General features: G+C 34.6%; 1 protein-coding gene across 10 annotated transcripts in view; it reads left to right on the forward strand.

The window, feature by feature from the left end:
* Window positions 1-24,294, forward strand: part of CCSER2 (coiled-coil serine rich protein 2) — a 174,370-nt gene that overhangs the window by 124,337 nt on the left and 25,739 nt on the right. For all 10 annotated transcript variants that reach the window (XM_012764693.2, XM_012764692.2, XM_012764694.3 and 7 more), the window contains 3 exons: window positions 3,260-3,343; window positions 7,960-8,046; window positions 16,182-16,271. In XM_012764693.2, coding sequence (XP_012620147.2) covers window positions 3,260-3,343; window positions 7,960-8,046; window positions 16,182-16,271 — 261 coding nt within the window. The remainder of the gene's footprint in view (window positions 1-3,259; window positions 3,344-7,959; window positions 8,047-16,181; window positions 16,272-24,294) is intronic.

The following is a 24,294-nucleotide window of genomic DNA, read 5'->3' on the forward strand; positions in this document are numbered from 1 at the left end:
AGTGCTGTGGCTTCAGCTTAGCTCACAGCAACCTCAAACCTGGGCTCAAGCGATCCTCCTGCCTCAGCCTCCCTAGTAGCTGGGAATACAGGCATGTGCCACCATGCCCAGCTAATTTTTTTATATATATATTTTAGTTAGCCAATTAATTTCTTTCTATTTATAGTAGAGACAGGGTCTTACTCTTGCTCAGGCTGGTCTGAAACTCCTGAGCTCAAACCGATCCTCCTGCCTGGGCCTCCCAGAGTGCTAGAATTACAGGCGTGATTCACCATGCCCAGCCTATACAGTTCTTTTAAATTGGGCTTCTCAAGTCTGTGTCTTTTACCAAATTTGGGAAATTGGGGTGCATTCATCCATTGTCTCTTCAAATATTTTTTCTGCCCTACACCCATTCTTCTGTGACTTCAGTGAAATGAATATTAGATTTTTTTGTTAGTGTTCCTACAGGTTCTGTGAGTTTTTTGTTTGGTTTGGGGCAATCTTTTTATTTTATTTCTAATTTTTAAATATTTTTTATTTCAGCATATTATGGGGGTACAAATGTTTAGGTTACACACATATTGCCTTTGCCCCACCTGAGTCAGAGCTACAAGTGTGTCCATCCACCAGATGGTGTGCCTCATACCCATTAGGTGTGACTATACCCAACCCTTCTTCTCCCCCCCCACCTGCCTGACACCTGATGAATGTTACTACTATATGTGCCCCTAAGTGTTAATCAGTTAATACCAATTGGATGGTGAGTACATGTGGTGCTTTTTTTTCCATTCTTGTGATACTTCACTTAGTAGAATGGGCTTCAGCTCTATTGGGGATAATACAAGAAGTGCTAGATCACCATTGTGTTTTGTGGCTGAGTAGTACTTTTTTTCTTCATTGTTCAAACTGGGTAATTTCTGTTAATCTATCTTTAAGTTTACTGTCATCTCAAATGTTGGTATGTAGTCCAACTAGTGCATTTTAAAATTTTGGTTATTGACTTTTTTCAGTCCTAAAATTTCCATTTGTTTCCACTTTATATATTGATTCTCTGCTGAGAGAGAATCAATATTCCCTTCGAGATTTCTTTCCATTCCCCTTTAAGAGTTCACCCTTACTTTTGGTTAATTTTTATGATAGCTCTATTGAAATCTCTTCCAAGTCTAACTTGTGTGTCACTTTGGCATTGGTAGACATCTGTTTATTGCCTTTTCTTGTGTGAGTTGAGATTTTTTTTCTCTTTTTTAATGTTGAGTAATTTTGGATTGTGTTTTAGGTATTTGAACACTGTTATGTGATTCTTGATCTTTTTTAAATTCTATGGAGAATGTTGATTATTTATTTATGTATTTATTTTTTGTGAGCAGGCAACTAGTCTAGTTGAGCTAGGGCTGCAAGTTCCAACCAGCCACTTTTGGATTTTGGTTTCAGTATCAGTTCTCTTTTCAAAGCCTTTGTCATGCTCTCTAGATCTGTTCTGAGTATACACCTCTCAGAGGCTTGTATGGGACCTGCACAGTGATCTTAGTTTATTTCTTAGTTTATGTCTGAAGTAAATATCTATTATCTATCTAGGATCAGATCCAAACAAGTGCCGTTCAGGGGTGAACCAGGAATTTACGCACAGTTTTATGGAGTTATTTTCCTGAGTTTCTGATATTTTGTGCTCTCCCTGGTATTTTGTTTTGCTAGAACCCCCTTTTTTTCTTCTACTTGGAAAGCTGTTGTTTTATTTTTCCTGCAACTGCACTTATGTCTAATGCAAAGCAGTGTGTGCTTTTGTTGTCTCCCATTCCCTGGGGTTCGCAGTTGGCAGGAAGATATTTAGATATTTGGAAATAAATAAAATTGTATGGTTCCTCTTTTCTCAAATATACTAGTATGTAGGACTGGCCATTTTTTTATATTTTAAGTCATTAATGACAGATGAACTTTTTTACTAAAATGTCTTATAAAACTTTCTTAAAATTTTTTAACATGGTGTTCTGAGACCATTATTGTTCATTGGAATATTGCCTTTCCTCTCAGGTCAAAGTCTGATTGTCCATATGATATCACTAATAAAACTGTAATTTATGTCTGCTAGAAATTTGGCAAATGTGTAGTCTTCACTGTAAAATCTACATTACCTGTTGAACTTTTCTAAATACATATTTCTGGGCCCTATCCCTAGTGATTCTGAGTCAGTGGGATGTATTATAGTAAGTAAAGAAGAAAATAACCTATATGCTCATCTCTGTTTTTATAGCACTTGTGTTTCAATGCAGGACATTATTTATGGTCTAAGATTCAGAAAAGGTGTATCTGAGGAAGATTATGTTAGTGCTCCTTGAAGGTTGCTGCTTCCGTGTGAGTCCTGAGGCAGTGAGGTACCATCTGAACAAACAAGGTATTGAGCCTCAGGTGGACTGCCTTGGTCAGGAGGTCAGACTCTCACCATCATCCAGTTGTTTCCTGCACTGGTTCATCTTTCTTGAGGTTGTCATGTGAATCATTCAGCATATAGCTTCTTGTTGCTAAACCAGTTCAGCAAGGAGTGGAACTTAATATTATATCATTTTCTTTATCATGTTTAAGGTTAAAATCTTTCGTTTATTTCAGCTATTTTTGAAGGCATACATCCAGTAAAGTATTTAAGGTATACCAATCATAAATGTACAGCTTGAACTTTCATATGTATGTTTATGTAACCACCGTACAGTCAAGACAGAATATTTCCAGTTTCCTAATGTTCTTTCTCAGTCAATAACCTCCCTCCCTGCATCTACCACTATCTGATTTCTAGCACCATAGATGAGTTTTGCCTGTTCTCAGGCTTCACATAAATGGAGTCATGCAATAAGTATTCTCATGTATCTAGTATTTTTAATCAAATGATTTTTTGTGGCCAGACCTTGTTATTTAATATTATAATTTCTGGTTCCTTAATACTCAAAACACATCTAAACCAAATCAGATTCAGTTGACTTTTATTTTACATTTCTCTTAGGTGAGATAATCTAAAAATTCTTGTGGAAATTTCTCATATGTCCAGTGACTCTCTACTTCAACCACTCATATAGTGTCTGTTATTTATTTCCACAGGTTATTCTGGTACTTTTTTCCTCTTTCACATTTTCCTTCTACCAGTGCATAGAGATAAAAAGGAGATTTCTAAAATTTTATCTCCCGTTTGTTCTTTGCCATGGTAGCATTTGCCTTGGGGTGAATTCAGGTTGAACTAAATGTCTGTAGTTATTGTATTAATCTTGCATTTTTCTTTTCTTCTTTCTGACAGCACGACGGAAGTGGTTCATTGCACGATATTCAACTGTCATTGCCATCTAGTCCAGAACCAGAAGATGGCGACCAAATATATAAGGTATGACTACATTGTCATGCTGAATTTTTTAAAATTATTTTTATTGCTAAAATAATAGTGTAATAACAACAAAAACATTTAATAAAAAATATGTGAGGACCCAGAGCTTTTCTGTCTTGGGTATTAATCAGTTTTGCTCTTGACTTATGCTACTTTGTTAAGTTGAAATGGTATCTCTGTGGTGCTTCCATTTGAATTTATCAGTTGGATAATTATTTTTTCCTATATTACTACTGATGCAGAATTCTTTTTTAAAAATGATTGCTTATAACTATGAATAACAGTTTTTAAAATGACTACCAATAAAAATTAAAATGGCAATGGGCAATTCTTATATATAATCATAACATTGAAGAAATATACTAAAAATAAGATTAATTTATCTTTTTATCTTAAAAATACAATTATAGAATCTAGAGATATTTTTCTAATTTCAAAATATTGACTAAGGAGTACAAATGTTTCTGTCTCAAGGATATCTTGTATAATGCTTAAGTCAGGGCTTTGGTATGCCTATTACCAGAATAGTGTTCGTTGTATCCAATAGGTAAGATTTTATCCCACACTCATCCTCCTACTCTCCCCCTTCTTGGTTTCTCATGTCCTCATATCTCTTTGTGCCCATGTATACCTGTCTATTAGCTTATTATTATTAACTTATTATATTAATGAGAACATATAGTGCTTGGTTTTCCATTTCTGAGATACTTTTCACTTAGATTAATGGTCCGCAGTTCCATCCGAGTTGCTGCAAATGACATTTTATTCCTTTTATGGCTGAGTAGTACTTCATGGTGTGTGTGTGTGTGTGTGTGTGTGTGTGTGTGTGTGAATACACCACATTTTCTTTATCCATTTGTGAATTGAAGGGCACTTAGATTGATTCCATTATCTTTGCAATTGTGAATTGTGCTGTGATGAACGTTCGAGGGCAGGTATCTTTGTGATAAAATAACTTCATTTCCTTTGGGTAGATACCCAGCAGTGGGATTGCTGGATCCAATGGTAGGTCTACATTTATTTCTTTGAGGAATCTCCATATTGTTTTCCATAGAGGTTGTACCAATTTGCAGTCCCACCAACAACGTAGAAGTGTTCCTTTCTCTCTGCATCCATGCCAGTATCTAGTCTTTTTTGACTTTTTAATAATGGCCATTCTACTAGGGGTAAGGTAGTATCTCATTGTAGTTTTAATTTGCATTTTCTTGATGATTAGTGATGTTGAGCATTTTTCTTTTTTTCTTTCTTTTCTTTCTTTCTTTTTGCCATTTGCCTATTGTCTTTTGAAAAACTTCTGTTCATGTCTTTTGCCCATTTATTGATGGGGTTGTTTGTTGTTTTCTTGTTGATTTTTTTGAGTTATTTTAGGTTCTGGATATCAGTCTTTTGTTAGATACATAGTTTGTAAATATTTTCTCCCATTCTGTAATTATCTTTTCACTCTGTTATTTCCTTTGCTGTGCAGAAGCTTTTTAATTTAATGAGGTCCCATTAATTTATTTTTGTTGTTGCTATATTTGCCTTTGAGGTCTTAGTAATAAATTCTTTGCCAAGGCTGATGTCTAGAAGAGTTTTTCCTACATCTTCTTCTAGAATTTTTATCATTTCATGCCTTACTTTTTTTTTGAAATAGAGTCTCAATTTGTTGCCCAGGCTAGAGTGAGTGCCGTGACATCAGCCTAGCTTACAGCAACCTCAGTCTCCTGGGCTCAAGCAATCCTACTGCCTCAGCCTCCCAAGTAGCTAGGACTACAGGCATGCGCCACCATGCGCGGCTAATTTTTTCTATATATTTTTTAGTTGGTCAATTAGTTTCTTTCTATTTTTAGTAGAGATGGGATCTTGCTCAGGCTGATTCAGGCTGACGGGATCTTGCTCAGGCTAACTCCTGACCTTGAGGAATCCACCCACCTCGGCCTCCCAGGGTGCTAAGATTACAGGTGTGAGCCACTGCACCCGGCCCATGCCTTACATTTAAGTCTTATCCGTCTGGAATTAATTTTTGTATATGGTGAGAAAGAGGGGTCCTGTTTCATTCTTCTGCATGTGGCTGTCCAGTTTTCCCAGCACTATTTATTGAATAGGACTTCCTTTTCCCAGTGTATGTTGTTGTCTGCTTTATGGAAGATCAGTTGGTTGTAGGTAGATTGTTTTATTTCTGTGTTCTTTATTCTGTTACATTGATCCATGTCTGTATTTTTATATCAGTACTATGTTGTGTTGGTCACTATAGCCTTGTAGTAAAATTTGAATTCAGGTAGTGTGATGCTTTCAGATTTGTACTCCTGAGCTCAAGGGATCCTTGCACAGTGCTAGGATTATAGACATTAACCCACTGTGCCCAGCTGGTTATTAGAATATTTTTATAACAAGTTCTTAGCACAATTTTGTTGCTTTTAGCAAATCTGTCCTCCAAATAGGCTACCAAAGTGATTCCAAATGCAAATATGTCAATGCTTAGCTAAGACCATGTTTGATAATCATGGCCCTCTGTGATCTGGCTCTTAGCTAGTTTAATAGCCCAATTGCTCCTCACTGTTCACCACAGCCTTTGTTCTCAGCATCACTGCTTATAATTCTCCAAATGTGCTATGTTTGTACTCCCATCTGTATTGTTGTATGACACTTATAATCCCCTGACCTGAAATTGAAAGCCTACTATACTTCTCTGTCTTCTGATCATCCTTTAAGACTCCGTGGGAGTCACTCATTTCCTGGTGTATTCTCCTTTGCCTATCTTTATGTATAAAATCCTTAGAGAAGTGCTTGACATATAATAAGTACTGTATACATGTTGGCTGTTACTGTTCTTACCACATTGTATTTTGATGTCTATCTAATAGTATTCCATCAAGTTGCTACATGTATTTCAATTGTCCCCTTCTAGGACAGTTGTAAACTTGTAACTTTCAGATGATACCTTGTTATAGGTTTTCTCATACTTTCTCATACTCATCTCTTATAGGATCATTTTTTTTGGCATATGATAGCTGAATCAGAGAATGCATTTTTATGACTCCTATACATATGTTTGTCCAGAAAGGTTAATGGCTGTGTCTGATGATGTACCCTTTTTTTTCTGTAATCTTGTTAATCACATTGAGTGTTTCTCCCCCATTTAATATCTATAAAGCAATATCTTTGATATTTTAACTTATATTTCTTTAACAAGTCAAATAGAACATTTAACCCATTTTATATGTATGTTTGTGAGAACTGGCTATTTGTCTTTTGGGGCCTTGAAAATGGTCTTATATGTTTCAATAGGCTCTTAGTATACTTGAGATACAAGTCCTTTGTCATATTTGCACAGATTTTCACCAGCATTTAACTTTAATGTTAATTGTTAAGATGGTTTAAAATTTTATGTAATCAAATCTATGTTTTTATTTCTTAATAGCTTCACTTGCTGCATAGCTTAGAAATGTGTCCTTCTAAATGTATCCTTAGAAATGTATCTTTCATGATCTGCAGTCCATCTTTTTGTCTTGATTAATGCATGTTTTAAATTTCTAAACTTTTAAAATTTGACTGGAAATCATTTTTATATGTAATAATGTCTTTCCCAATTATAGAATACATAACAGCACTTTAAAAATCTTTTCTTCCTTATTGGTTGGGATGCTTATGTGATGTGATTAAAGCCTTTGTAAAATGTCTATTTCTGATCTCTTGTGAAACTGCAGTATATATATTTTTTGTGCCCAGTATCTGAAGGAGATGACATACTTTTAACAACACATTGTAATGTGTTGTTACACGTTATAATCATTGCTTGCATATTTTTCTCTCTGGAGAGAATAGGTAGATATATCATTCACATATTTAATTTCCTTGCTTATACTACTTAGTATATATTTCTGGATAGTTGAATAGTGGTGCACAAAATGGACTAACTATAAGGTAATAATACTTAACACTTTGGGTAGGTATGTAACTCGATTCCTGTTTAACTTGACAGTTGGATTCCATGTAATAGTATTAGGCATTTTTCATAATGAAGTTGAATCAAAAAGGTATTCTCTTTTTGATTCAGGCAATGCTCCTCAAAAAATGACTCATGGGAAAAGAATTTCCCTAGTTACCCTTGAAGGTACATTTATCTTTTTGCTGATTTATGAATCAGCTATAAAATGCCTCTATGCCTTAAATTATATAATTCCCGTTGCTTGTTGTGCCCTGTGGTTTTTCTGACAGCCAGCTCTTACACGCATCTCTTGAAATCTAGCTAAAGTTAATGTTTTGTGTGTGATTTATTTTACTCTAATGGCCTATGTCCCAGTTTCTTTCTTTAGATGTAAAAAAAGGAATAAGAATACTTGCCTCAGGTCAAGTATTGATACTTGACTTGTGGTCAAGATCAAATGCGTAAATACCTGAAAATGCTTAGTTTCTGATATCTTATAAGTACTCAATGAATGTTAGCTGTTATCCTTGTTATTGTTCATTTTCTACATGTCAGACTCCATTAGAAGAAGTCTTAGATTTTTTTTAATAGTGGATTTTCCCCCCTAAATTAATGAATCGTCCATTCATTCCTGAGTCTTCATCATTGATTTAATGCTTCTTACTATGATATTTTAAATACTTCATCTTAAACTTTTTTAACATTTTAGAATGAAGATTTGTTAAATGAAATAAAACAACTTAAAGAAGAAATAAAGAAGAAAGATGAAAAGATCCAACTATTAGAACATCAGCTTGTGAGTATTGTATAATATGTCAAATGGATGCTTTTCAAATCAGACAATATATATTTTTAATAAAACTCTGAGCTGAAATTAGAGTTAGACTTTATTTTTGGCTTTCAAAGTTGTACTTTTGTATTTTTACACTTTATACATTTTATTAAAAGTATGTGATTTAACATTCAGTGTAAATAATTCTTTGTTGATCCATTTTCAGTGGCCTTTGTTGGGGTATTGAAAATCCACTAATTTACATTCATTTTATTGATGTAGGGTAAATGGCTTTCCTTCAGAGACGTGTTAAGAAATGAGTACTGGTGAGTTGAGAACAGGATATTTCCTCTCTCTGTGAGCAGAATGAGACTGGGTGTTCAGTCTTTGGTAGCTATAGAGCTCTCAGAGCAGAAGAGACTGTGCCTTGTGCACTTTAGAGGTTATGAACCTCATATTTTATATCTACACAAATTTTTATTTACATACAAAGGCAATGTATCTAATGTCTTGAAAAATATGCCATCCAGTTAACAATGCATTTGAAATACTTGAGAGAGAAATTAAGAAATGACTTAAGAATAAGGAAGTAAAGATTAAAATGAATGAGTGGTGAAATGGAAATGATCTTTAGAGAAACTAAGTGGGATAATCAAGCAGACCATTATTTGGAGAAAACTTACTGTTCATTATTTTATCTAATATAAATTATGTTATTCAAATGGTAGAATTTATTTGAATTTATAAATCTTTAATTTTTCTGAAATTAAAAAATTTTAATTAAAAATTTTAAGTCACTATTAGTTTTGGAAAATATTTAGATTGAATTAAATAAGTTTGAGGAACAATATAGGAATCTAGTGAAGGAAGTCAGGAGTACTGAATTTTTTATTTTCTATAAATCAATATACTAAGTTATTCTTTAATATACTTAGATAAATTATGACACTGAAATACTTTAAGATAACTATTAATAGGTTGTAACAATGTATCTTGCAACAAATAAAAATAAATAAAGACAAAGTAGAAAAATACCAAGGAAAACCTAAAAACAGCAAAACTAAGGTAACAGAAGTTAAACCAAATGTAGCAGATATAATAGGAGTTTTAAATTGTCCTATGTCTTTGGGGAGAGTTTTCTTGAGGGTTTAAAGCAAAATCCAGTAACTTGCCTTGTATAAAAGAAATTTAGCTGAAGTAAAATGACCTAATAGGGCTGAACATAAAAGGTTGGAGAACACAGAATAAAATTATTCTCATAAAAAATACTGGGGTTTCATTATTAAAATTAGAAAAGTAAATTTAAGGCTGAAAGAATTATGACAAGAGATCACTTTATATTGATACGTGATTAAGTAATTAAAAATGAATCTTTTTGTGCTGGAAAGTTTTAACAAGGTGTTCTTTTAACCTCCACGTGCATCTTTAAAAAATAAAAACAGGTCTCTTCATAGATGAAATAATATTATCATCTTTAAGCAATCAATAGTAATTTCTTAATATATTCTAATATCTTGTCCATATTCAGATCTCCCCAGTTGTTCCCAAAACATCCTGTATGTTTGTTTTGTGTAAACTAGAATCCAGTCTAGGATCGTGCATGACAAATGGTTATGTCCCTTTAGTCTCTTTTAACTTATTGGCGAGAATGAGCCGGTTGTCCTGAACAATCTCTCACCTTGAAAATAATTTTTAGAAAGATTTAAGAAATATCAAAGAGAACCCTAAAGAAAGAAAACAAGAAAATTGAAACCATTAATCTTTAGCAATATATGCCTTAAAATTCTCTGTATTTGGTATATTTAACCTAGAAATCATAATTATCGTATAGGAGCCTGTCACCTGTTTTTCTATGTGCTGTGCTTAGTTATCCTACAGATTGTTCGTGAAGCTGTAGTACATTCAGCTAGAAATTCCCTCTGTAAGCACATTGGAATAATATTAGTCCATTTACAGATTGCAGGGGAATTGCAGCCCGTACCAAGAGAACTTTGTGAAACTTACTTGAAAGTTCCTGTTTTTCAATCTAGAGACTAACGTTTACTATGGTTTTCTCAACATAAATTTAGAAGATTAGAGAAAATTCACTGCTTGTCACTGCGAACAGCGAACCTCTGGGAAGTAGATGTCTTATTAAATGAGTTTTATGGGGCCATGTGTTCTTTTTGTAGTAGGAAATTAGGAGTCATTCAGGAAGATTTTAATAGTATAAAGTTTAGTTATGGAACTCTAGAAAGTCACTTGTTCAAATCAAGAGAATTTAAAAAGGATATAAACCACTGAAAGTAGAGATAGGTAACAGCATTTTTCACATTTATCAAAATTAAATTTGCCTTTCTATAATTGAATTTTTAATTTTTTTCTTTCTTTACATCTTTAAACTACTTTCTTAAAATTAGAAAAAGTTGTCAGAAGAAGTTCATACACAAGGAATTAGGTTCTTGTCTCTGGTATTAATAGCTGAATGACATTGGCTGTCACATCTCTGTAGGGCTTTCTTTATCTAAAATGTGGATATTTTTCTAGGTGATTTGAAAGTTCTTTTTCATTTCTAACCATTTATTTTTTTAAAAAAAAGATTTAAAAAATCTTATTAAAATTAAAAATTAAAAAATACATTTACCTCTAACCTATGTTTGCATGCAGATTTTTCATAAAAATAAAATGACACTATAAAGTGTTAAATTCATATTTTATATGTGAAATGTGTTCATATAAAATCAGATTACAGGCCAGGCGTGGTGGCTCACGCCTGTAATCCTAGCACACTAGGAGGCCGAGGCCGGAGGATCGTTTAAGCTTAGGAGTTCGAGACCAGCCTGAGCAAGAGAGACCCTGTCTCTACTAAAAATACAAAGAAGTTAATTGGCCAACTAAAAATATATAGGAAAAATTAGCCGGGCCTGGTGGCGCATGCCTGTAGTCCCAGCTACTCGGTAGGCTGAGGCAGAAGGATTGCTTCAGCCCAGGAGTTTGAGGTTGCTGTGAGCCAGGCTGACGCCACAGCACTCTAGCCCAGGCTACAGAGTGAGACGCTGTCTCAAAAAAAAAAAAAACCAAAACCAAAAAACAATCAGATTACAGTGCTCTAAGAATTTAGCTGAAAGGTAAAGAGGTTTGACTATTCAAACCTTATTCCAAAATGCTAAGAATGCCTGTTTATTTTCATCTCAGTATACTAGTTAAATAATAGTTAATTTTGATACATTTGCTTATTGAATCCTCAGAATAATCTTATGAAATTACTAGTGTAGAATTTTCTTTATGGAGACATAGAAAATGGAACTCAGGTTAAGTGGGCCATCAGCAAAGTATATTTGAAAATTGTGACACATCCAGGTTCAAATCCTGACTTAAAATTTAATAGCCATATTCTCTGAGGGAAGTTTTGTAATCTCTCCTAATCCTCTTCTATAAGTGGAAATAATAAAAATAATACTGACCATATAGAGTTGCAATAGTGTTAATAAATTAACTACAAATGTAAACTACCTAATTCCAGGACCTTGACTGTATGATAAATAGTAATTCTTATTTAATTACTTGCTGTAAATCAATGTATATCTTATGATGTTTTAAGTTTCAAGTAAAAGTCCCTAACTTAAAAGTGACTTAAGACATAAGAACTGTTATTGCTGGGCACGGTGGCTCACGCCTGTAATCCTAGCACTCTGCAAGACCAAGACAGGAAGATCACTCGAGATCAGGAGTTTGAGGCCAGCCTGAGCAAGAGCGAGACTCTGTCTCTACTAAAAATACAAAGAAATTAGCCTGACAACTAAAAATATATAGAAAAAAATTAGCCGGGCATGGTGGTGTATGTCTGTAGTCCCAGCTACTTGGGAAGCTGAGGCAGAAGGATTGCTTGAGCCCAGGAGTTTGAGGTTGCTCCTGGGTGTGAGCTAGGCTGACGCCACGACACTCTAGCCTGGGCAACACAGTGAGACTCTGTTTCCAAAAGAATAAATAAATAAATAAATAAATAAATAAATAAATAAGAACAGTTATAAACTCAAATAACAAGAAAGTGTATAGGTCCTATCCATTTCCATGGTTACTTATTGGTCATTTGGTTAATGATGAAGTTCTTGGTTGACTTTTTTTGAATCCTCTTGGCTTGTCCCTTCATGATCATAGATGTTTGCCGTAGCTCTATGCGTCACATTCTCACACGGCAATACCCAAGGGTGAGTAAAGGGCCTATTACTTGTAGTGCCTGTTTTCAAAATTAAGGAACACTTTCTTAGAAGGACCCTAGGCTTTCCTTTGTGTTTTATTGGCTAGATTTAGGTCACTTGTCCCTTACTAAGCGTAGGTGCACTAGGATTAACCAGATTGATTTAGACTAATCAAGATCTATCTCCTTGGAGTAGAAGATTAGGACACCTTTCCCTAAATATGTGGAGCATCTGAATACAGTCTGTCAGCAATAAAGAAAGGAGATGAGCCAAGCCTGGTGGCTCACAGCTGTAATCTTAGCACTTGGCAGACTGAGGGAGGAGGATCACTTGAGGCCAGGAGATGGAGACCAGCCTGAGCAACATGGTGAGATCCTGTCTCTACAAAAATAAAAATTAAAAACTCAGCTGGGTGTGCTGCTATAGTCTCGGCCACGGGAGGCTGAGGTATGAGGATCACTTGAGCCTAGGAGTTCAAGGTTACAGTAAGCTGTGATTGTGCCACTGCACCTCCAGCCTGGGCAACAGAGTGAGACCCTATCTCTAACAAAAAAAGAAAGATGGTAATCATTTTATATATCTTGAAGTGTTATTAAAAATTAGATTTTCCAAATTATGGAAATTCATGTATTTTCCAAATATTATTTTTCAGTATGTATTAACATATTGACCACAGAAAGAAAATTACAGTCAGTCCCTCTGTTTAGGATTTTTCAATTGTATGATGGTGCAAAAGCTATATGCATTCAGTGTACTCCTCTGTTTACAATGAGGCTGTGTCCCAATAAAGCCATCATAAATTGAAAATATTATAAATTGAAAATGTGTTTGTAATGATATTATGATGGATCATAAATTGAGAAATGAAATACATGAAATAGAGGAACACCTGTATTTCTGGACTTTCTATCCTGGTCAGGATAGAATGGTAATGTGCTCGGGTTATGAGAAGTGTTTTTTTATTTTCTCTTCTTTATATATCTCCAATATATGTGAAAAGTTAAGTCCTATTATACTGAAGTGCAAGAGGCTTTACATTGATTTGTTTATACATTGAATTTTTAGTTTCAGTAACTATCCTATTTCTTAGGAATGAGAAATATGTCTGTACTATAGAAATTTTTGTTTTTAAGTAGATTTTATTTTGTATATGAAAATTGGAATGATCTAATTGCAATTAAGAAAAAATTTGATAATTGGTAAACATTTTCAAAATAGAAACTTACCATGTTAACTTGTCAACAATCAATAATTTTTTAGGTTTTCCTTCAAGAAAGTATATTTATCTCCAGATGGGTTAACAAGTAACATGGTTATTTTCCAGCTTCACACTAAGGCAGAATTCTCTTTATCAGTCTTTTCATTCCTTTTTTTGAATCGGTGATTGTTTGAGAGACCAGAGTTTATACAAGTATATTTTTTGTGTTGTATAAATGATTGCGTTTTGGGTAGGATCATTTGTACAGAATTCATTTGTGAACTGAGATGGTTATAGGGATCTTGTCTTTTTAAGGGCAGAGACCCTTCAAAATAGTTCAGTGTAATAAAGTCAGCACATCATGAAAGAGGCTTCCTAGCACCATACATGTGAACAGACAACTTGTCATGTAGACTGGTGGTATTTACTGTCCAGTAGAGTCTTATCAAAAATGCATTTTAAAAACTGTGCTAGAAGCTGGGTGTGGTGGCTTACACCTGTAATCCCAGCACTTTGGGAAGCCTAGGCAGGAGGATTGCTTGAAGCCGCCAGTTTGTGGTCAACCTGGGCAACATAGCAAGACCTTATCTTTACAAAAAATTTAAAAGACAATGAGCCGGGTGTGGTGGTACGTGCCTATAGTCTCAGCTACTTGGGAGGCTGAGGCAGGAGGTTTGCTGAGGCCCAGGAGTTCAAGGTTGCAGTGAGAATTATGATCACATGACTATAGTCCAGCCTGGGTGATGGAAGATACCCTGTCTCTAAAAAAATAAAAAGTAAATTTTAAAAGAGGCTGTTACATACTTTATGGTCATTAGGAACTTTCTATTCTAAGTAAGAGCTTCTCAGAACACACTTAAGGATGGGCCAGGAAGCTCACAAGGACCTTATGTAGTGTCTTGAAAGTTTTTTTGTGGACTTATATCAGAAGGTTGAAGAATGTAACTTTCTGAACTGGACAGAAAGAATCTGAGGCTAAACCTACTATACACAGAAACCTCTTCATAAAATAGGAAGTACCAGTACCAATTCTCAGCAATAGGAGGGGAATAAGTGCTACAGAAAATCAGATGTATCTTCAAGTATAACCATGACAAGGGTGGCCAGATTTAGCAAATAAAAATACAGGACACACAGTTAAATCTGAATTTCAGATAAACAATAATTTTTAATATATGCATATCCCATGTAATATTTGGGACATTCTTTCTCTGAAAAAATTATTTGTTATTTACCTGAAATTCAAATTTAACTGAGCTTCCTATATTTTATTCATCAGCCCTAATCTTGAAGTATAATCATCATCAGAAACAAATCCAACTTCTAAGAAGGCAAAGGTCAAAAGTACTCAAGACATTAACAATTAAAATTTATTTGGCTACTACAAACTGACCAAACTTTCTTTTACCAAAGCAGTTGTTCTTAAGCCTGACCAAACATTGGAATTAGCTGGGAAATTAAAAAAAAAGAAAAAGACGCTATGTCTTCCCTTAGGAATTCATATTAAACTGTTTTGAGGCTGTAGTCCAGGTGGTGCTAACGTGCAACCACGGTTGAGAACCACTGCCTTCAAGTGAAGAGATGTCTGTACCTGCCTATTCAGCAAAAAATCTTTCCTGAAGTGATGGAGAAGCAAATGAGACAGATGCACTTTATTTGCAATTATCAGGCTCCTGAAACTCAGAACTCAAAGTGAGTTCACATTGACAGTAGCCCCAAATGTACTGAGGATAATTTGGCAAAGAGACAGAGTTGGCTTACTTGTAGTATCTTGTTATCAAAGTAACATTTCTAATCATACCCTTTGCCTAGTAATTCCACTTTGGAGAACCAGTGTAAGAAAATATTCAGAAATCCGGATGAATATTCAAAGATGCTAATCATAGTATATACTATATAATGAAAAATTATAATTCATGAAAAATGCAGTAATAGGAAGATGCTTAAACAAATTTTGATACAACTATGTTGAAATATACCAAAGCAAATGAAATCATTTTTTCACAAAATATTGAATCATTACTGAAAACACTGGCAATATGATTTTAAGAATCAGGATATGACAAACAAACAAAGCTATGCAGTACCATATAAATTAGGGAAATACTATAAATTTTGCAGTTGTGTTCTCTGTCTCTCTTGGGTCTTGCTCTGTCTCCCAGGCTGGAGTGCAGTGGTGTGTTCATAGCTCACTGTAACCTCAAACTCCTGAGCTCACGCAATCCTTATACCTAGGCCTCTTAAGTAGCTAGGACTACAGGCACATGCCACCATGCCAGGCTGACTTTTTCATTTTTTGTAGATAACATGGTCTCACTATGTTGCCCAGGCTGGTCTTAAACTCCTGGCCTTAAGTGATCCTCCTGCCTCAGCCACACAAAGTTCTAGGATTACAGGCGTGAGCTACCGTGTCTAGCGCTTTCTATCACTGTATATATTCTATATCCGTATATTTAATACTGTATGTATTGATATACATAAAATCATATACAGTGCTTTTTACCAACAACATAAAAGATTGCCAAGAGTAATTTGGGCTATTTAAAATTCTAGCCTTAACTGGATGATTCTCGAACCCAATCCCTGACTAGGATGAGAGACTACTGAAAAGACCTTTATGTTTACTGTAGTCACTTTTTTCTTCAAAAGAGCAGCCAGAACTATTTTGCAATGTATGGCTTGTTTGTTAATTTGGTTTTGTACTCCCTATGAGAGCCCCTAATTATCTTGTTGTTGTATGTGTCCAGAATTAAATCAATGTAAAAATTTGTGTTTTTGTTTAGGCAACTCAGTATAACAGCCACCAAAAATCTAAAGAGGAAAAACGCACATATGCTGATAAATATACCCAAACACCCTGGAGAAGAATTCCTGTGAGTAATATGTGTTCTTAACCTCCTCTCCTGTCTTTTGCTATTTTGATGTTGTATTCCATGCTTTTTCCTCTAATCTCTAATAATTTTGAATCTGTCATGGCTATTAATTTTTTACTTAGGTAAGTTGTTTTTTGCTTGTCTCTTAGGTATTTATGTGCTTTCTAAAGCTTTTCTTGTGTGTCTTATATAAGCGAATGTGCATTTAATAGCTTTTCCATTCTGCACACTGTAGCTCATTTTGAGTGTCTACTCTTCTCTCATTGCATGTATTTATGAGAGAATATTTCCACCTGTCTAAAAGGAAGCAGAAGTCCAGTATCCAGTCACCCCACTTTAGCAGCATATGATACTTTGAAAATATATGACGTAGCATATTCCCTTTCTTTGGGAAACTTTTCAAATATGTTTTATTATTACAATTACTCAAATGTTGAGGATATTAGGAAATATAAATTCATAAAGACATAGATAGTAAAGGCTTTGATTTAGGCAGAACTAGGGAATGGTTTCTTCTAAACAGTAGAAAATAACCTTGTATTCCATGCTTGTTTGTTGTTTTTCAAAAATGTTATATCTCAAAAACATATTTTGTGCTAAAAATACCTTCACGATCTTTTAATCTGAACTTTGTTCAGGATGTGCCCAAGCCAGAGAATCATCAAATGGTCATCAGCCAACATTATCCTATTGTATGGGGCCAGGTAATAGACATTTCTTATTAAGAAAATGCCTAATAAGCCGGCCTTGACTCTTTTTTTGCTTTGTATTTAGAAGTAGATTCCTAGTAACACAAATGAACAGGGAGGTATAGTGGGTAATGCAGTGAACAATCTAATTTGTAAAACTTGGCTATAGGCCTTTAAGGTTTATTAAAATAGTTAATTTGGTTCTATTCATCTAACAAGTCATTATTTTTTTTGTGTGCTCTGTATAAGGTACAATGGTATAAATTAATTTATTCAACAAAACTTTGATGATCTCTCTCATCCCAGATATTAGGCTCTCTAAAGTAGAAATGGGGAATTGGGGAAGGAAATACACAGATAAATAACGATTCCTCTATTTATAAGTACTTATTAAAGGAACTACGTCTATAAGGTTCAAAGGATTGAGAAAGTCTAGTTGAAAGAATCAAGGGTGAAAAAGGTGAAGGTTGTGTTTAAATCATAGAAAGCAAAAAATGCCAATAGAGATGATATTTTATTTCTTTAATGTCAAAGGATGTAGAAACTCATCTGATTGGAGACAGAAAATAAAAGATTGTCCCCCCTGATTCTAGATGGAGGTTTGGGCTTTCCAGGTTTCTCTAGTTTCCCCACAGGGATGTTTGTGCCTTCTGATGACTATGCTACTAAATAGACTGGTGATTCCATTAAGCATGAGAAGTTCCATTTTGCCATCCTCATAAAAGTCTTTATACCTGCTGTGTGACTCCCTCAACCTCATTGTTCTGGAAACTGGGTATTAGTCAGCCTCCTCACCAGGCAAAAGTAACTGTTGCAAAACAACCTCATTGCATTCTGGAATATATTCCTGACTTAGTTTTACTATGATCTTGGGTTAAGTGAAGGTCAGTATTCCAGGTTGTACCCTAATAGACCAAAACTTTAGCTTTCCCTGTTATCTGTTGCTATAGGAATCACCTGGCTAAATATAATATCTTTGTTTTATAGCTAAGAAAATCAAGGGGCATTAAATGGAATATTAAAGGTTCCATAATTAATAAATGTCTGAGCTATTACTAAAACTTAGGACTTCTGACAAGGTTCTCTCCCCCAAAAGCACACTGAGGCATCTTGGAGGCTGGGCGGTTTTTCAGATTAAAATAGGAAGATATCTTTGGCAAAAGGTGTTAATAGTACAAGTAAAGGCAAAGAAGTGGAACATACAATTAGGCCATAATATATGATTTCAGCCGGAACACTGATAAAGTTCATTTTAAGGTAGAATTCAAAATTTTAATCTAAGAATTACTGGAAAAGTAGGTTTATGGAGTTGTATTTATTTAGTTAAAAAGTTTCATATTTACCTAGTTAAATAACAATTATTATGTATTAAATACTGAGCTTTTTCTGATTTTTTTCTGTTCTTTGGATTTAATGGGATTTATTTGAAATACATGATTTTGGAAACCATTTACCAAAATTGCAATGATTTTCTTTTACTCTTTAAAAAAGTTACACTTTACTCTAAATGTTATTTTTTTAGCAGGAACCCAACATACTTAAACAAGATTTTACTGATGGGATGTAGAGATGCAGTGTGATTCTTGTTTGGCAACGTTTAGTTTGTTAGGCAGTAATTTGGAGAATTAAAGCATGTTATATTAAATATCTCTACACTGAGTGTAAATAAAAAATCTTTTGATCTGCCTAAGCTTTTGAGAAGGTTGAAAGTTATAATCTGAGTCTTGTTCTTCACCATTTCTTATAAATATTTTAGGAAATCCAAATGTCCTCTTGATATTGTCTCAATCAGTTGAAGGTTATGTAATAGAATTCACCTCAGATTTGTGAGGCAAATGTAAGGCAAAATTTCCTCTGAACATTTCCTAGACATGAAGGAAGAAATTTGGCCACAGTGGGAAAGAATGGTGGAGGAAGTGGATTACTGTCTATAGAACTTGTTGGCAGCCATTTAGGAGGTGGAAAGAAATATGAAAAAAATAATTAAACACTTCAGTCAGAACCTGCCAGAGGAAGGATAGTGGTTGGCTACCAACAGCAGCAGAGCAATGGAAATTTGAATGTATCGAGCCCAATGTAAATTTTCTTCATAGATTTGTCCAAAGGGATTTTGGTATCACCTAATGTCTACAAATAAGATCTTTGATGTAGAGAATCATTTGATGTAGAGAACCAGCAGGAAATAAGTGGAAGATCCAAATTATTAGAACAGAGGAAAGAAAGAAAAGCAGATATTCACTTACTCATTCAGCAGATATTCATGTGCATACTCCATGCCAGGCACTGTCTTAATGTGGAAATGTAAATGTGAAGAAGATGGAGTCCCAGCCCTCAAAATGTTTACAGAAACCTCCATTTGACCTAAATGGTGTCAGTCTCACTCTTTTCCTGCACATGAAGAAGCTTAGACTAAGAAGTAATTTGTGCAAGTACTTACACAACTGGTATACAGTAGTCTTGCAGAGAAGACATGTTTTCAAACTTATAGGTAGTGTCTTAGTTGCCTCCCTTTTGAATGGCTACAAGAGGTAAGGTGGCTGGAGGGAATATAGAGAAAAGGGTCACAACTGTAGGTAGGCAGGACAGAGGCTTGATCTCAGTTAGAGATCATGATAAGAACTTACTTCCCTGAGAGAAAAAAACAGGTTCCCGGTTTGTACTGTGTGGTAGAGGTCTCAGCAGGCCATTGTGGTAATCCATAGAAACATACTTGTATTTAAAATTCCTAGGAGGAAAATATGGTTGAAAGTGTCCATAGTTGAATATATCCATAGTTTTAGTAAGAATGTAAAAAAAAAAAAAAAAAAAAATCCTCCACAGCCAAATTAGATTCAATGCAATATTGAAGAAATCTATCGACTTAGTAAATTACATAAATCCATAATTTACATAAATAATTTTCTCAATAGAAAGAATGATAAAATTCAACACCTCTTCTTAAAGGAATGAAAAAAAGTAGAAAACTAAGGATACTTCATAAATGAAACGGAGCCTAAAAATATATGCTTAAAAGAGAAACACTCTGAAATGGCTTTTTCCTCGATGTGTCCCTTTTTATAGAGAGGTAACAATATATTCATTGTATAGCAAATCTATTTTTAGATTTGTTATTTCTATAGCAAGATTTGCTATTTCTATAGCAAATCTATTTGCTATAGAATCAATATTTAAATTTAAGGAAAATTTAAATTACTCAAATCACACTAACTACTGACAACCATTGTTATTTCATATATGATCTTCTGGCCTTTTTTTTTTTTTTTTTTTTTTTGAAACAGAGTCTCACTTTGTTGCCCAGGCTAGAGTGAGTGCCATGGTATCAGCCTAGCTCACAGCAACCTCAAACTCCTGGGCTCAAGTGATCCTCCTGCCTCAGCCTCCCGAGTAGTTGGGACTACAGACATGCACCACCATGCCCGGCTAATTTTTCTCTCTATATATTAGTTGGCCAATTAATTTCTTTCTATTTATAGTAGAGACGGGGTCTCGCTCTTGCTCAGGTTGGTTTCCAACTCCTGACCTCGAGCGATCCGCCCGCCTTGGCCTCCCAGAGTGCTAGGATTACAGGCGTGAGTTACCGCGCCTGGCCTCCAGCCTTTTTTTGTAATGTATGTATACGGGTGTGTGCAGAGATCTATCATCTCTATTGAAGTGGAATTATTAATATTTTGTATTTTAACCTGCCTAGGTAGTGGTGGTGGTAATTGCTACTATTACTATTTGGTTTGATTTTTTTGCAAAACCCAAACTGAAAGACTGAATTGCCTGTAATCAATTAAGAATGAATTCCCTTACTGAATGGTCCTTTGCAAGGCTCTGGAAATACATTAACACAGTTCTTTTTCTGAAAGGTTTATACAGGTTTATACTGCCACCAACTAAGTATGACTAAAAGTGGCTTGGTGGCCATGGTATTAGGTTTTATGATTCAAGTGTTTGATGTCATTAGATTCTAAAAGCCAGTGATGTTTCCCTCCATAAAAGAAAAAAATACAAAAAAGTCCTCCGTGACCAGAAGGGCCTCCATCACACTGTTATTTCAGGTGGTACTAGGAGGCTGCTGCCAACTATTTTTGCTATGACCATTCCTATTATGTGGTGTTTTTTTACCTTAAAAATTCTGACTTTCTTCCTCCTGGCTTAAGAAACATTGTTTTTATTATGCTATTTTCTGTATATATTAATATCCAAGCTAAGCTTTGTATATTGATTATATATTTTTATCCTCAGAATTTGGAGAGTGTCTCTCTGCCTGTACTAACATTTGGCTTTCTTACTATAGGTACTTTTGGTGTCAGAGGTGTACTGGTAAAGATCAAAACTATTTCAATTTGGGTTGGGTGTGGGTGTTACTTGTGAGATTTAACTCAGCAAAGGGCAATAGTTAGTCACCTGCTGGGTGGTGTTCATTTAGGGTAAGACAAAGGTTTCTACTGCTATAGGGAGCTGCCTAAGACATGCTATAGCCATATTACAGGACATTTTTATGTGTCCAAAAACAGTGTTTTCAGCATTGAGGACCAATAGGAAGCACTTCTTACCTGTTGGAATAAAGGGGGAGATCCTCTTCTTAGGAAAGGAGTAATGTAGTGGGGTGAACTACCCTTAGTCCTACATTATGAGGAGAAAGCAGCCACAGTAAAACTGAAATCAGTAGACCTGATTGAGGATGAAAGGCTACCTTAGAGCTACGCTGTCCCATACAACCTTCTGTGCTGTCCAGTGCAGTAGACACTATTACATGCAACTGTTGAGCATTTGAAAATGTGGCTAGTGTGACTGAGGAAGAGAATTTTTAATTTGATTTGTGATTAATTTAAATGTAAATAGCTAAATGGCTAGTAGATACCATCTTGGACAAAGCAGCTGTGGAGCTAATTATGTATACTTAGATGGATATGGGAAAGCCACTGGGGCAGTTAAGTACAGGGTAAGTCAGTGAAGGCAATTTTCAAAAGAAATAAGAGAGATGGAGTTCAGACTTAGGTGGGGGGAAATAAGAGGGAAAGAATTAAGAATGAGCTGTAGGAGCAGAAGATGATACCGCCAAAAGAAAGTGAGCAACTCTTTTTCTCTCATCTGAGAAAAAAAAATACCCAGATAGAAGGTGAAATGGATAACACACACAAAAAACCCCCAATACTGTGGAAGGTGCTAAATCATTCAAACAAAAGTAGTTGAAGAGAGTAGGAATACTGCTCTGGAGGATGGTGGTTATGTGAGAAATCAAGATTTGTTTTAAACATACAAACTTATAAAATTATTTTAAAAGATAATACAACTTTACTGATCCATATACAAGCATAGTCTTAAAAATAGCATCGTCTTTTTGAATAAATATTATTTTTGTGTATTTTCAATATTGATTTTAAAACATTTAACATTAGTGTTTAAAGATATGAATAGTTATTTTGCACATTAACTAAATTCTAGAATTTCATGATGTATACCCTTTATAGAACATTTGCTTGAACATCTTATATTAGCTAGAGAAGCCAAAATACTAGGAAAAAACCTTTCTATATTCATACCTTCAAATCCCTTATTATTTATTCTTTAAATCTCAGGTAGAGACAATAGGATGGACCCAAAGGATTGACCTGGCCTGTCATGTAATGACCTGATCTGAATTACTTTGAAATTGAGTGTAGGAATAAACAGACTATTATATCAGTATGAAAAGGTACCTACCAGTTAAATTCAGAATGTGTACGATTTTATCTAATATTAGTTTTCTCTTACATTTTAAGAACTCATTCTATCATATATAGCAAAGAGCCAAGGAAAGATGATTTTATATACATTTCAAAATACTCTGTTGGATTTAGTTTCTAGTCCCGAATCAAAAATTAATCCAGGTTTTAGAATATGTAATAGATATGCATATATGATTTATAAAAATTCAACAACTGGAGTATAGTCAGCATTATCAGCAATCCTTTGTGCTTGGAATTAAGTTTTCATGCCTCAAATTTACTGAGTAAAGTATATTCCTATCATAATTATTTATGAAATAGGAAAGGTAAAATCAGAAAGCTGTCATAAGACATATCAGAAAAACTGTATCAAATGTTTATAATTTCCAAAGGAGGAGGTGTTCTGTTCCTGGCAATCATAATTTACTAGCAAAGAATCTTGCTGTTTTTGTTTTTTTTTTCCCCTTGCCTGAGGGATGGGATGGAATGCTAATAACTAAAAAGAATAGTGTAGGCAAAAGATTTGTCTAATTAATAATCTCTTCTAAATCCATTTTCATTTGGACCATATGCTTTCCCAATTTGGAAGTGGGCAGGATTATTGATTAATTTTTACTTGGGAAAAATATCCTGATTGTAAATTTAGGTGTACCTTTTTTTTCTCTGTTCTTGTTGCATTTTTATTCATCTATGTATCTATGAAAATATGGGTCTATGGATACAGATATATCCCCAAAAGGACTTAAAGGGCTTATTTCCTTGCCAGGTTCTTTTGTTTATGTTCATTATTACTTATATTTTAAAATGCCAGTAGAAGTATTTTAATCAAGTGAAAAATACATATACAATGGTGTTTACATAAGAAATATGATCTGGTCATAAAATTATTTTAGAACTGTTCAATATTTGGTCAATATTAGACTTTAGCCATTGAATACAGCCTTTGTTTCAATGAGCTGAGTATTGACAAGAGCCACCTGTAGTGCTGAGACATTGCATGGCATGCAGAATTTATGACAACACACCAAGAATTCTATTACGCATGTCTTGTATTTTTTTTAAAAAACAACAGTGCTGTGACTTTTATGGATATACCTGAAACCAATAACTGAAAAAATAGAATTGCTTATTAAGGCTAGGAACAAATTAACTGCAGATATTATAGCAATTGAGTGGTTTATTGGTTATAAATTTATGATTATCTAAATCTGTATCCTCCATTACCAAATACCAGAACTATACAAGGCATTTTCAAACTTTGTTTAATGTATCCATTGAAAGAAGCAAAGTTTGCTTGTACTGTAATTCTGCAGTCCCCAATCCCCAGGCTGTGGACCAGTACCAGTCCATGGCCTATTAGGAACCAGGCAAGCGAGTGAAGCTTCATCTGTATTTACAGCCACTGCCCATGGTTCCTGTTACCGCCTGAGCTCCTCCTGCTGTCAGATCAGTCACTGTCTTGTATCACCCCAAGATGGGATCGTCTAGTTGCAGGAAAACAAGCTCAGGGCTCCCACTAATTCTGCATTACACAGAGTTGTATAATTATTTCATTATATATTACAATGTAATAATAATAGAGATAAAGTGTATAGTAAAGTAATGTGCTTGACAACATCCTGAACCCCACTCCCCACC

This window comes from Microcebus murinus, chromosome 14, assembly GCF_040939455.1.
Source record: "Microcebus murinus isolate Inina chromosome 14, M.murinus_Inina_mat1.0, whole genome shotgun sequence".
NCBI classification, from domain to species: domain Eukaryota; kingdom Metazoa; phylum Chordata; class Mammalia; order Primates; family Cheirogaleidae; genus Microcebus; species Microcebus murinus.